Source organism: Centruroides sculpturatus, unplaced genomic scaffold, assembly GCF_000671375.1.
Source record: "Centruroides sculpturatus isolate CEXI.00-Female unplaced genomic scaffold, Cexi_2.0 scaffold913, whole genome shotgun sequence".
Lineage (NCBI taxonomy): Eukaryota > Metazoa > Arthropoda > Arachnida > Scorpiones > Buthidae > Centruroides > Centruroides sculpturatus.
Genome location: NW_019385227.1, coordinates 127771 through 139394, shown reverse-complemented (window position 1 = coordinate 139394; position 11624 = coordinate 127771). Strand labels below are relative to the sequence as shown.

General features: G+C 32.0%; 3 protein-coding genes across 3 annotated transcripts in view; 1 reads left to right on the top strand and 2 right to left on the bottom strand.

The window, feature by feature from the left end:
* The first annotated feature begins 1429 nt into the window (after positions 1–1429).
* Positions 1430–3707, top strand: LOC111636429 (neuronal acetylcholine receptor subunit alpha-6-like). Its single transcript, XM_023381677.1, has 6 exons — positions 1430–1545; positions 1620–1768; positions 1839–1883; positions 2211–2317; positions 2511–3049; positions 3124–3707. Exons 1-6 carry the CDS (start codon positions 1482–1484, stop codon positions 3393–3395), a joined length of 1176 nt encoding a protein of 391 aa, XP_023237445.1. The 5' UTR covers positions 1430–1481; the 3' UTR covers positions 3396–3707.
* A 253-nt stretch (positions 3708–3960) lies between these two features.
* LOC111636435 (neuronal acetylcholine receptor subunit alpha-6-like) lies at positions 3961–6557 on the bottom strand. Its single transcript, XM_023381683.1, has 6 exons — positions 6457–6557; positions 6085–6245; positions 5510–5554; positions 5321–5430; positions 4375–4910; positions 3961–4300 (listed from the first exon to the last, which is right to left on the bottom strand). The coding sequence occupies exons 1-6, from the start codon at positions 6524–6526 to the stop codon at positions 4020–4022; spliced, it is 1203 nt and encodes a 400-aa protein (XP_023237451.1). The 5' UTR covers positions 6527–6557; the 3' UTR covers positions 3961–4019.
* A 2233-nt stretch (positions 6558–8790) lies between these two features.
* Positions 8791–11624, bottom strand: part of LOC111636428 (acetylcholine receptor subunit alpha-like) — a 3518-nt gene continuing 684 nt past the window's right edge. The window contains exons 2-6 of the mRNA XM_023381676.1: positions 11267–11418; positions 10998–11042; positions 10803–10912; positions 10203–10738; positions 8791–10089 (exon numbers count right to left, since the gene is read on the bottom strand). Coding sequence (XP_023237444.1) covers positions 9815–10089; positions 10203–10738; positions 10803–10912; positions 10998–11042; positions 11267–11418 — 1118 coding nt within the window. The 3' untranslated portion in view covers positions 8791–9814. The remainder of the gene's footprint in view (positions 10090–10202; positions 10739–10802; positions 10913–10997; positions 11043–11266; positions 11419–11624) is intronic.

Genomic DNA, 11624 nt, shown 5'->3' with positions numbered 1-11624 from the left:
TAATTTCCAATTAAGATTTATATTAAGTTTAATTTAAAATCATATTTTTATCTCCTCTGCTATACTCGTGTCCAAAAAGTAAGCATAACCGTCCAATTCATAGAGTTCAGGTACATTCTACAGAATCATTCTTGCTAGATCAGAATCAGGGAACTCAATACAGATGTTCCATGAACATTGCAATATTGTGATCCAGGTGGAATTATGTTTAAATGGCTGCACTGAAGCTCCAAGTTTTTTTGCAAGAGAGTAAATAGACGAAGTTTTGTGAGACTTTTCCGAGATACTGTGGGTGTAAGTTTCATTTTCGTGGATAATAATACTCGTTTACATACTGGACATCTGCAGGGATGGAGAACATTTTTGAGTTTGCATGCTAATATAATATAGTATAATGAAAATATTTGTTTAAAAATTCGAATAACGATATTTAACATAACAGAGCCCGGAAAGTAAATGGATGATCCGAAAAGATGATTGGAAAAAAAGGCAATAAACCGATAGGTTGAGTGTCATTCGCCACACCTGCTCTAGGGAGAATAGGTGCATTATTTCAGCCTCAAGAATACTTCAGAAGTTTCAAGAGATTCTATTATTCAAGAACGAACTTTGTTTCAGACAGTGTCGATAAAGTACACTATAAAGTGCTTGGGCGTCTCAAAGTACGAGAGGGTGCATTTACCAAGAAAGTAAATTCATTGCCTCTAATTAACATTAGAAACTTTACCATTACATTCTACTTAAATCCATCTAATCCGTGAACTAATGCCTAATTTTCCTTCTGACCATATCTGTTTTCAGGAAACTGAAATATTGACATCAGAATTTCACTAACAGAAGATAACCTTCTGGCTACAATAGAGTCTACAAAACACTGGGTATTCGCCTAAAAATTTTATTTCGCACCACTCGTGACAATATTACAAGATGTTTTTCTTTAAACGGTTTCCTTAAACATTGTATTTCAAGGTATACTATGTTTAAGGTACAACAGTTTCCCTCCTCGCTAAATGCCTACATGTAAGAGATCTTTAAATATGATTTTTCGTGTATCCCTCTCCGCCCTGTGGGCATTAAGAAGGTCTTTTTCCATGTCCACAATAAGGACTGCCGGGTGCACCTAATACTGTGTTAATACTCTCGATGGAAGTTTTATTAATAATTTTATTCGTTATTTATTTTAAAAAAACATGTTTACTTTTGACCATAGGTAATTCAATTTCTTTCCGCGTGTAGATGGTGTCCTTTACAAAATATCATTAATTTAATGTTCTTCGCCACATTTTAAGTTTCGAAGTGAACTTAATTAATCGATAGAAGGACCATATTTTCGGTTTATATTTATAAATCTTTTGGTTTTCCTCTCGGTTACTGATACAGAACAACCTCGAAGTAACACGATATAACCGAGGGGTGTTTTGTGTAATTTTATCCACCCACTTTGCATTCGTTTATCATTGTATCGAAATCCTTATTGTACAATGGATTCTACATTATTCAAGATTCACTTTATTCTTACGATATTTTCGGGTTTATATTTTACAGGTAAGAATATAAACTTTATATTTTGGAAGGAACGTATTCTGGCCATGTATTTATGTGTTTGGTTTCAAAATTAGCGCGATCGGACGAGGCGGATGTTCAAAAATTGGTCCAACTTCGAAAGTCGTTACTGAAAGATTACGAAAAGCAAGTTCGTCCGGTGGTGATGAATACCAATTCGACTGTGGTTAATTTAATTATATATCCCGTGTACATTCAAGAAGTGGTAATTATTCTTTACTTATATTCATGAATATTTTTTCAACAATTGGATTACAAGATTTAAATGGTTTTAGGACGAAGACAAACAGATATTTGTTATGGACGTTTGGTTGAATCTGGTAAGTCAAATATATAAACGCTATTCAACAATACGGCATTTATTTCAAGGGTGCATTCATGCACAATGGATTAATTACTGTCGCATTAGTTAAGCAAAAGTAACGAAACTTTGCAAGACAATAAAGATTTTTTTTTTGCATTTATGAATAAAGTAAAATTTCCATTATATTCTATTCTTTTTTCCACGTGTTTTGTTTTAGATAGGAGATACAAAAGCACCCCTCTCGAAGCACCCTTGTTATAAGAGATTAAAATTAAGAAAATAATAATGAGAAAAGTGAATAAATAAGTAAATGTTTACGCTAAAATTTCTTTTTTCTGCATAGGAATGGGATGATAAACGGTTCCATTGGGACGAGAAAATTTACGGAGACATATCGATAGACTTTGAAGAACAAGAAATTTGGAAACCGGACATAAAAGTAATATCGAGGTAATGACGAGATTTAAAAATAAACCCTTTTTTTTGTGAGAAACTCAAAACCTTCGATGCCTCGCGCGATCTTTTGTGGCTTCTAATGCAATCCGATAAGGTGTAAAATACATTAGTATAATACTGAAATTAGTGTTTTTGCTTGTGTTTTTTTGCTTTTCAGATAAATTAACCGTTTTTTTTTTTTACTCAGTTCACCAGTCAGTAACGTAGATCCTTACGGAAACGTTTTAATCAATGTACAGAAAGACGGAAAAGTGCGATGGAACCCTCCGGCCACCATCAGAAGTCGTTGTTCGATAGATTACTCCGATTATCCGAAAGATTATCAAACGTGCACCGTGAATATGAGTTCGTGGACCAGTTTAGGAGAAGAGATCGACCTGTACATGTTGCTGGAATCCGCGGACACTTCCTATTTGGACAACGACAATCCCAATTGGAAGCTAACGAACAGTAAATGTCAAAGGATTGTTCTGAAAGACGATTGCTGTCCGGAATTCTTCGTAATGATTTCATGCAATTTCGTTTTGAGTCGAAAGGCCGCTTACGGAAGTGACGTAGAATGGGCCTTTTCTTCGGTAGTCGTCCTGCTGACGTTAACAATGTTTTGGATGCCTCCCGAAAAAGGAAAGAAGTTACTTCTGGGTTGCACTTCTTTGCTCATTCTGTTTGGAGAATTATTATTCTTCACTTTGTCTTCTCCTTCGCGCGGAATAGCCATCTACACAGGTTTGTCGCCATTTTCTTATTCTCCACGTTTAGTCTGTTATATTTATAATAATTATATATTTCCGTTCTTTTAGCGTATTTAATCGAACAGTCGATATTCGCGGTATTGGCCGCCATTGTGATGGAAGTTGTCGTTCTTAATTTGTCACGCTTGACCGTTTTCGAACCTCCCGACGCATTAATGGATGTCTTTTCACGGTCTGTCAAGAAAATCTTCTGTCTTTGTCCTCCGGATGAAAATAAAACATCGATTCATAAAGACTGGTACACGCTGGCGTTATTCTTGGATAGAATATTCTTTCTTCTCTTCTCCATCGTCTTTGTTTCGATCAGGAAATGGGTCTGATTTTTTTTTTTAAATTCGTTACTACAAATTTCCTTTTTTATAACTTAATAAAGACTCAATTAAAGAGAATTTTAAGACAGAAAAATGTAGTATTTATCGGTTTCATTGTGTTTGTGCAATGCTTGTTTGAGTATATAAATAAATAAAAATGAAGGGAATGTATCTGTTCCATATTTTTTAATAAAATTGATTTGTTTTTAAAAGTGCTTACAGTAATTATAAAATATATAATTTACTTTCGAACTATACTTTGTCTTGAGAGAATTACATTCATAAAATGGAAAAAAATTTCCGAGAGTAATTTACTTATATAAAAATTAAGTCACATATAAATTGTTACCAGTCGACCCCCTATAACACTGTTGATTATTCCATTTTATATGAATTCCATGTTGTACGAGTCACTTAGATTTCACAAATATATGTGCCAGGCTGTGAACGGCTCACGTATTTGTAAAATCTAAGTGACTCGTACAACATGGAATTCATATAAAATGGAATAATCAACAGTGTTATAGGGGGTCGACTGTAATTTAAATTTTACTAAAAAAAAAAAAGAGGATAATTTTTAAAACTTTTTTTTACATTCGAATAAATTTTAATATAATTTTACATAAAATATAATTAACACAATCGAACGACGACGATGACGATTACAAATGATATAAATAGAAATCTGTCCATAGCTTTTGCCACCATCTTCCACACTTCTTCGGGACTTCTCTTCGTCTTCGGTTCGTCCCTCGTATCTTGTCGACAGAACAAACACATAACTCTTCCCACATTTCCATAAAGAATATCCGTTAATTTAGGCGGTTCCGTTCTTAGTCTTGTCACCAGAAGGACTAAAATTTCGAAGAGAATAGCCGACACCACGATGTAAACCATGGAACGAATTGGATATACTACAAAGAACGTGAGTCATTTAATAAAGTTATTCATATTAAATTTATTTAATTAATTTAAAATTCTAACTTACTCGCAATATTTTTGGATATCGGAGACTCGACGACATTCACAACGTAGAAGAAAAGACTCAAGAGAATAAAAATGGACGTTGCTCCTAAAGTTAACTTCTTATCGTTGGAAGAAGGTAACAAAAACATCAATAGCATTAAAATGGTGGAAACGATAATTGGCGATTTAACGATTTTTTCCTCTTTGGGTGGCATCGATTGAATTTTAAAAGAATAGACAACGTATATCCGATTCCTGGATACGTTCTCTTCGTATCTGACTATCCTTTTCACTTCGTAACCTACAAACTTCCATTTGGTGCTGATGGATTTGGGACCATCTCCGTGGATTTTGGGACTTCCTATTCGGAGATCTATGTCGAGATCTTCGGGAGTCCGAGCCAAAAAACTTATATTACACGTCTGAACGGTTTGCAAATAAATGTCAAAGGTCAATGGACAGAGTGATTTGAATGTGCCTCTTACCGACCAATGAATCGTACCTAATGCTTTAATGACGGGTCTTGTTTTTAGTTGGATGTGACTATGATCGGGAGCACTGAAAATATATTTAAAAATCTTACTGAAAAATATTATAGAATAGCATTTACAATGTTTATAAATCTTTTTGTAGACTACCCTTGGAGTTTTTTCTTTCTTGTTTGATATTAAATTTGCTTATAAGAAAAGAAATTATGTCTAAATTCCTATACCATCATGAATATAGAAAGCTAGGCCCTAAACACTGAAGGACTCTACACCATATTCTGTTTAAGGGACTAAAATTTTTAGATTATGCTAATTATCATGCAATAAACTTTGATATATTAGCCAGAGCCAGATATATTACTAGACAGTGACTTTTCTTTAGAAGCAACGTTTTTAACTTGTTTTAACGAGCAATATCTATGCCATTAAGAGTTTATTTCTCAAAAACTATAATATTAGATACTTAATTATTCAATTTACCTCTCAAGAATGGTAATTTTAGGTAACCAAATATCCTCTTCATATACAGGAAGAGAATCTAATCCTCCAAATTCATTAGGATTCCAAACCATTCGATCGTCTTGCCAAATCTATAATTCACTCCTCTAAATAAATAACTCATTTTATATCCAAATAAATAAATAAATAAAAATTTAAATTGTCAAATACCCGACGAATGGATCCTTCTAGTATTAGAGTTTCATTCTTTTCTATCTGTAAATATAATCAGAATTAAAAATATGACATTCTTAAACATAAATATTACAATTAAATAATATAAAAATGAAGGTGTATTGTGGAAATATTATAGGCCAATAAAGATAGTATAGAAGGCCATTTTGCCTTCTATACTATAAGCTTAAATCCATACATACTGTACAGTACATACAATATATATAAGGTTTTTTATGGCTTTATATATATTTACTGCTGCATGGTATATATTTCGATATCCTATCGTTTAATATGCGATAAAAGAGAAGAAAAAATATCATTTCCTATATCTATATTATGCTTACATGTTTTTTTTTTCTATAAAGAAAAAGTATAGAAATAAGATGTTTATGTAATGGTAAATTTTCATATTTTATAACACTACAGAACACTATCAATTTATCAGATAATAAATGATGCCTGGTAAGTTAAGAGGCATTCAAAATTCATAAATAATTGGACTAACAATAAATTAATAATTGGTTATTTTATTTCCTTCAGCGTATAACAATAAAATATGAAGTGCTTACCAGGTCCATGCTGTATATAATTGATAAAGTGAGATTAACAACCGTATTATTTCCCTGGCGTTGAACGGGATCGAGTTGTTTATTGTAATTATTTAATAATTTCGATCGTAATCTCTTGATGCTCATCCATTCTGTGTTATTCTGTATATCTGCCGACGTTCCTTTTAAATAAAAATGGAGATTTTAAATAAATTATTTATAAATTAATTTTTTAAATTGATCTCTTCTCGGATTAAAGGATACTTTCATTCATTTCTAACGTTGCGAATTATATTATTAATTATAAAATGACTGAAATAACAATATGAGGTGGTCTATCGAATATGGTAAATAATCTAATGGTAAAAAATTATAAAGAAATTTGTTACTTACTCGAATGAAAGACGAAAGAAATGAAGTGAATAGACAAATATATTTTGAAAAAGCATTGTGTAAAAAGCATTTTGAAGCAACACGAAACGACGTCTGACCCGTGGGCGTTCATAGAAATACAATATCCAGTGACTTTCGATAAGTGATTAACCCCTAAGACGTCGTATTTTTTATTTATTTATATATAAAACTTTAAATATATCTTCTATTCTAATATCCTCTAAATGCATTTAAACTTTTTAATATAAAAGTTTAAATACATCGTGAATTACGAGTTTAATTAAGTGCGTAAGGGAGAACTATTCTAAGGAAGATTTAAAAGGGTTTAACTTTAATCTTTTCATCTCGTTAGTTTGCATTTCTGTATTCATTTTTTGTCTCTTTCCTCCCTGTAGGCACTAAGAAAGCTCTGTTTTTCCCAAACCCATTGTGGGTCTGGCCAAATCCATAATGGAACCACAAAATGGTGTGGGACAGGTGCTGTACATATACGAAACGAATCTCCATGAAAAATTGCTGGAGTTACTCGCCCTGATTCGATTCCTAAGCCCCAGAGCTAATGCCTTAATAAGTTAGATGCATTAAATATTAGACAGTGGAAAGATGTGGGTATGTTTTATTTGTTTTGTAGGATGTAGGTATAGAGGTTATATGCAAAAGCAAGGAGAAGGAATTGCTATAACAGGAATTGTAGTGGAGCATGTAATGAGATCGTGACGCCCATAAAATGATTTAAACTTAATTTAAACTACAAATTCCTATACCTTGCGCTTGCGTAACCTGTATATCTATACCCCATCTTTTCTTCGTCTAAAAGTTTAAGACATTTATCTAGATTAGTGATTATTCGATTAAACGATAAAATTAATGATATGTGAATAGAAATCACAATACATAAGTGCAATAAAATTCGAAAAAATCGACCACAACGCGTTTTGGCATATTCAATAAGACCACAAAGAGAAATTAGTGTCGAGATTCTTTTAATAATCAACCAAAACGCGATCTGGCAATGTGAAAATACCACGCGCTATGGATGCTTATTTTAATGCTGCCACTTGTTACATTTCGCTTTGTAATGGCAACCGCCTCCACAGTTGGTGTGACGGTCTGGAGTACCATCACATACGACAGCCGGTCACATCTAGTAGTGATCCAAGGGACTATGACAGTCCCGCGGTATGTTAGTTACATCCTGCAGCCACACGTGTTTCCTCTCATGGCAGGGCTCACAAGAGCCATTTTACAACAAGACAATGCTCGACCACACACAGTAAAGGTGTCACAAGACTGCTTCCGCCACATTGCCATACTTTCCTGGTCTGCCCGGTTCCGTGATTTGTCGCAGGGATCACTGGGACGGCATGTTGGACATCCTAGGAGTTTGACCAAACTAAAGGGCCTCTTGCAGCAACAGTGGACCGAAATGCCTCCACGCCGCCCGTATCACATCGTGTATTTACGCTAGAGATGGCCCAACAGGGTACTAGAACCTCCTTTCATTTGTAGTTTTACCTACAATAAATGATTTTTTTGCTTTCATTTTGTAATCACATAGCAGCAGGTTAAGGAGGCTACAAGTCACAAAAGTTTGGAAACCACTGTATTAGGCCTGTAGTGGCTGGAGTCTAGACACTTTAGATGTACAAATCTAAGAAAAAAAAATTAATTTTTATTCAAGAAAATCGTCGTTAAGCGAACTGTCGTATTTCCTATAATCTTATTGTTATAAATTCAGATTACGTCGTAGGAAATAACAGGTTATAGATTGTAAAATCACGATCATACAATAAAGTGGATATTTTTAATTTAAAAAAAAAATGTTTCTGAACAGAAAAATAAAGAAGCTTATTTAAAAATAATGTAACTAAAAATGTAACTAAATCATCTCTGTACATTTATATAAATGTAACTAAATCATCTCTGTACATTTATATAAATGTAACTAAATCATCTCTGTACATTTAAAAATGTAACTAATCATCTCTGTACATTTATATAAGAGAAAGCATGAAGACAAGTTGATACTTGGGACAAGATGGTACAGTATTTTACGGTAATAAACGTTGTTTGAGACAGATCGCAGCAGTAACACGAACGGAATTTATTGAATGACTGCTAGATAACAGGATAATTTTATATTTACTGTGGATTAAATGGACATCCACGACCATTTCAGATTAAAGATTACGAATAAAAGATTTATATTTGAGTACTTTTATGTCTCTTTTATTATATCGCGGTGAATTTAATTAAAGAACATTTTTTATATTATTTATTATACAGCTAATATGTACAGTACAATAGTTTTTATTGCAGTTACATTTTAATATGAATTCCTCACGTCGAAGTTAAATGTTAAAAAGTAACAGAAACAAATAATTTTTTAATACGTTTAAACATTTTAAACTTTCTTTTATGAATTACTCTATAAGAAAAGTATTGTATTTAGTTACAGGTTAGCTTAGGATAATACGGAATCTCTGTTATCTTCTCTTATAATAATATTCACTTATTACAAGTAATGAAAACAAGTTGATAAAAATATATTATAGTAATTCCAGTATAGAAGCCATAAATTTTAAAGTGTAAATAAATTGTTTGTTTACGAAATAGGTGTGACCAAATCCCACGTATCACCACGTGAGCCGTCTCTTCTAATTTGTGTACAGACATTTATCGACCTCTACGAATATGTGGCGATTCAGTCACAGTCAAATGAGTTATACAAGACTATTTTCATCGAATTTTGCTTTTATATACGTAGTAAATGTATACTTTTGTATGCACCAGGTAAAATATTTATTTACACCAAAACAAAATACTTATTTTTCTCTTTCCAGGAATATTTCTCGGAATATGTCGTAATATACACCTCACACTACAATTGCATCACTCCTACTGACTCTAACAGAATTACAGCGATTGGCAATTTAAACCAGAATTAAGCTATTAATATATCTTTAATTATCTTCGAAATTAATATATTTTCCGCTGTATTTAATTACATAAGTAACATATATTTAGGCTACACACAAAATGATTATAATTCCTAATAAAAATTCTGAGATTTATCAACTTTACTCGTCTCCTTTATACATATTTCTTAAATGAATTAACAAAAATCCATGATAAATTATTCACAAAACTTTTACATTTTTTTTTCGAAAGTAAATAATTACATTAATCTTCGATAAATATTTTGTAATTAAATAATTATTTAATAAAGACTTTATTTATGGTGCAAATTGATTTTAAGTTAAAACCAAAGGTAAAATCGCGAATAAAATTTAATTTTTATTCCATTCAATTACGTAACAGAAGTTTAAAGAGTGAAATATTAAATTCAAATAGTCATTTAAATCAACTCGTTTATAACAATAATTACAATAAAGAGCATAAAGAGAAATCTGTCAGCCGCCATGGCTACTCTCTGCCATACTTCCTGGTAACCTTTCTCTTCTTTTTTATTCGTCTCTTCCGAATACAAAAATAATATTTTGGATAAAGATCCGCGTAGAAGATTGGTGATTATTTCTGGTGGTCGAATGGTTAATTTCGTGACGATCAGTACGAGGATTTCCGAGAGAATGGCCGACACAACGATGTAGATAACAGAGCGGACTGGAGAAACTAAGAGATTAAATAATATTGTAAGTTTTTCAAATAAAAATTATTAACAGAATTATACAGAATGTTGTAAGTAAATTATATAGCCTATTAGAGAAAGAATAAAATTAACTTACCATAAAAGTTGAAAGCCAAAGGTGGCATTTTCAATGCAGAAACATAAAGCAGGAGAATCATTAATATAAATAAAGAAACCGTCCCTAAAGTTAATTTCTTATCTGCCGACGGGGGCAACCAGAACATGAGTAACATCGACACCATGGCAATAATTATGGAAGGTTTCACGATCTTTTGAAATCCCGACGGTAACCTTTGAAACTGTAGAGAGTACACGACGTTTACAAAGGGATTGGGCATCATGTTTCTGTACTTGATTAATCTGGAGGACGAATAGTTTAAAAAGCGCCATTTGTGATTTTTTGCCATTACATTAGTATATATGTAAGGATATTCTATCTTTAAATCGACACTGATTCCGTCCTGAGTCCAAGAACCAAAAGTGATGTTGCACACTTGAATGGTATCTGGATAATTATCGAATGTCAATGGACAATGAGATTGATAAATGACTCTAGGTGACCAGGTTACTTTTCCAGATGGATAGAGCATGGGTCTTGTCATCAATAAACTTCTTACCTTCTCGGCCGGAATACTGAAAATAATTACATTATTAAGAATTATATACGTTTTGTATCTCAGTTAATGATAACAGTCACCTTTCGTATACAGAAATGTCCGGTAACCAAACTTCATCTACTCCCATAGAAAAGAAATCGATTCCTCCAAACTCGCTTGGATTCCATTTCCACCGAGAATCTAACCATTTCTACAATAAGTAAACTTTTTATTTTTAAATTAATATTCAAATAAATCAATTTTTGTATATATTACAAGAATTCAAATATATTTACCAATCGAATAAATCCATCTAAAACAAGAGTTTCGTTCTCTTCGATCTGAAAGTTTACTATTATCGATAAAATAACACTAGATATTTTAAAAGAAAGCTTACACTAGATTCTTTTGTACGAACTTTATAAATTTGTCGTTAAAACTTTCACTATTTCTGTAATTTGCATCCATAGAGTATACTTATTTAATTATATACTTATATATTTAATAATAGAAAATAGAAGGAGATGATGTTGGCCATACACTAAAAGAAAAGAATGAAACTCACTAAATCGAAACTATGGAGAACGGCCAGAGTAATATTGATTACTGTCATGTTTCCACCAGATTGAACAGGTCTTATATTTTTATTGTAATTACTTAATAACTTTTGTCTTAATCTTTTGTAGCTCATAAAACGAGTGTCGTTCTGGCAAAGAACTAAAAGAAAAGAGTCAATATTTAAATTAATAAAATAATTTTAAACTATTACCTAGTAAAAAAAAATAATCTACAAGAGATTATGCAATTTTTATATATAAGATTAGCTTTATTAGGTTTTCAAGTTATTCAAAACAGCTCTTTGTTATTAATTAATATATATATATATATATATATTGTTTGTGCAAAATAAAAAATAATTTCAA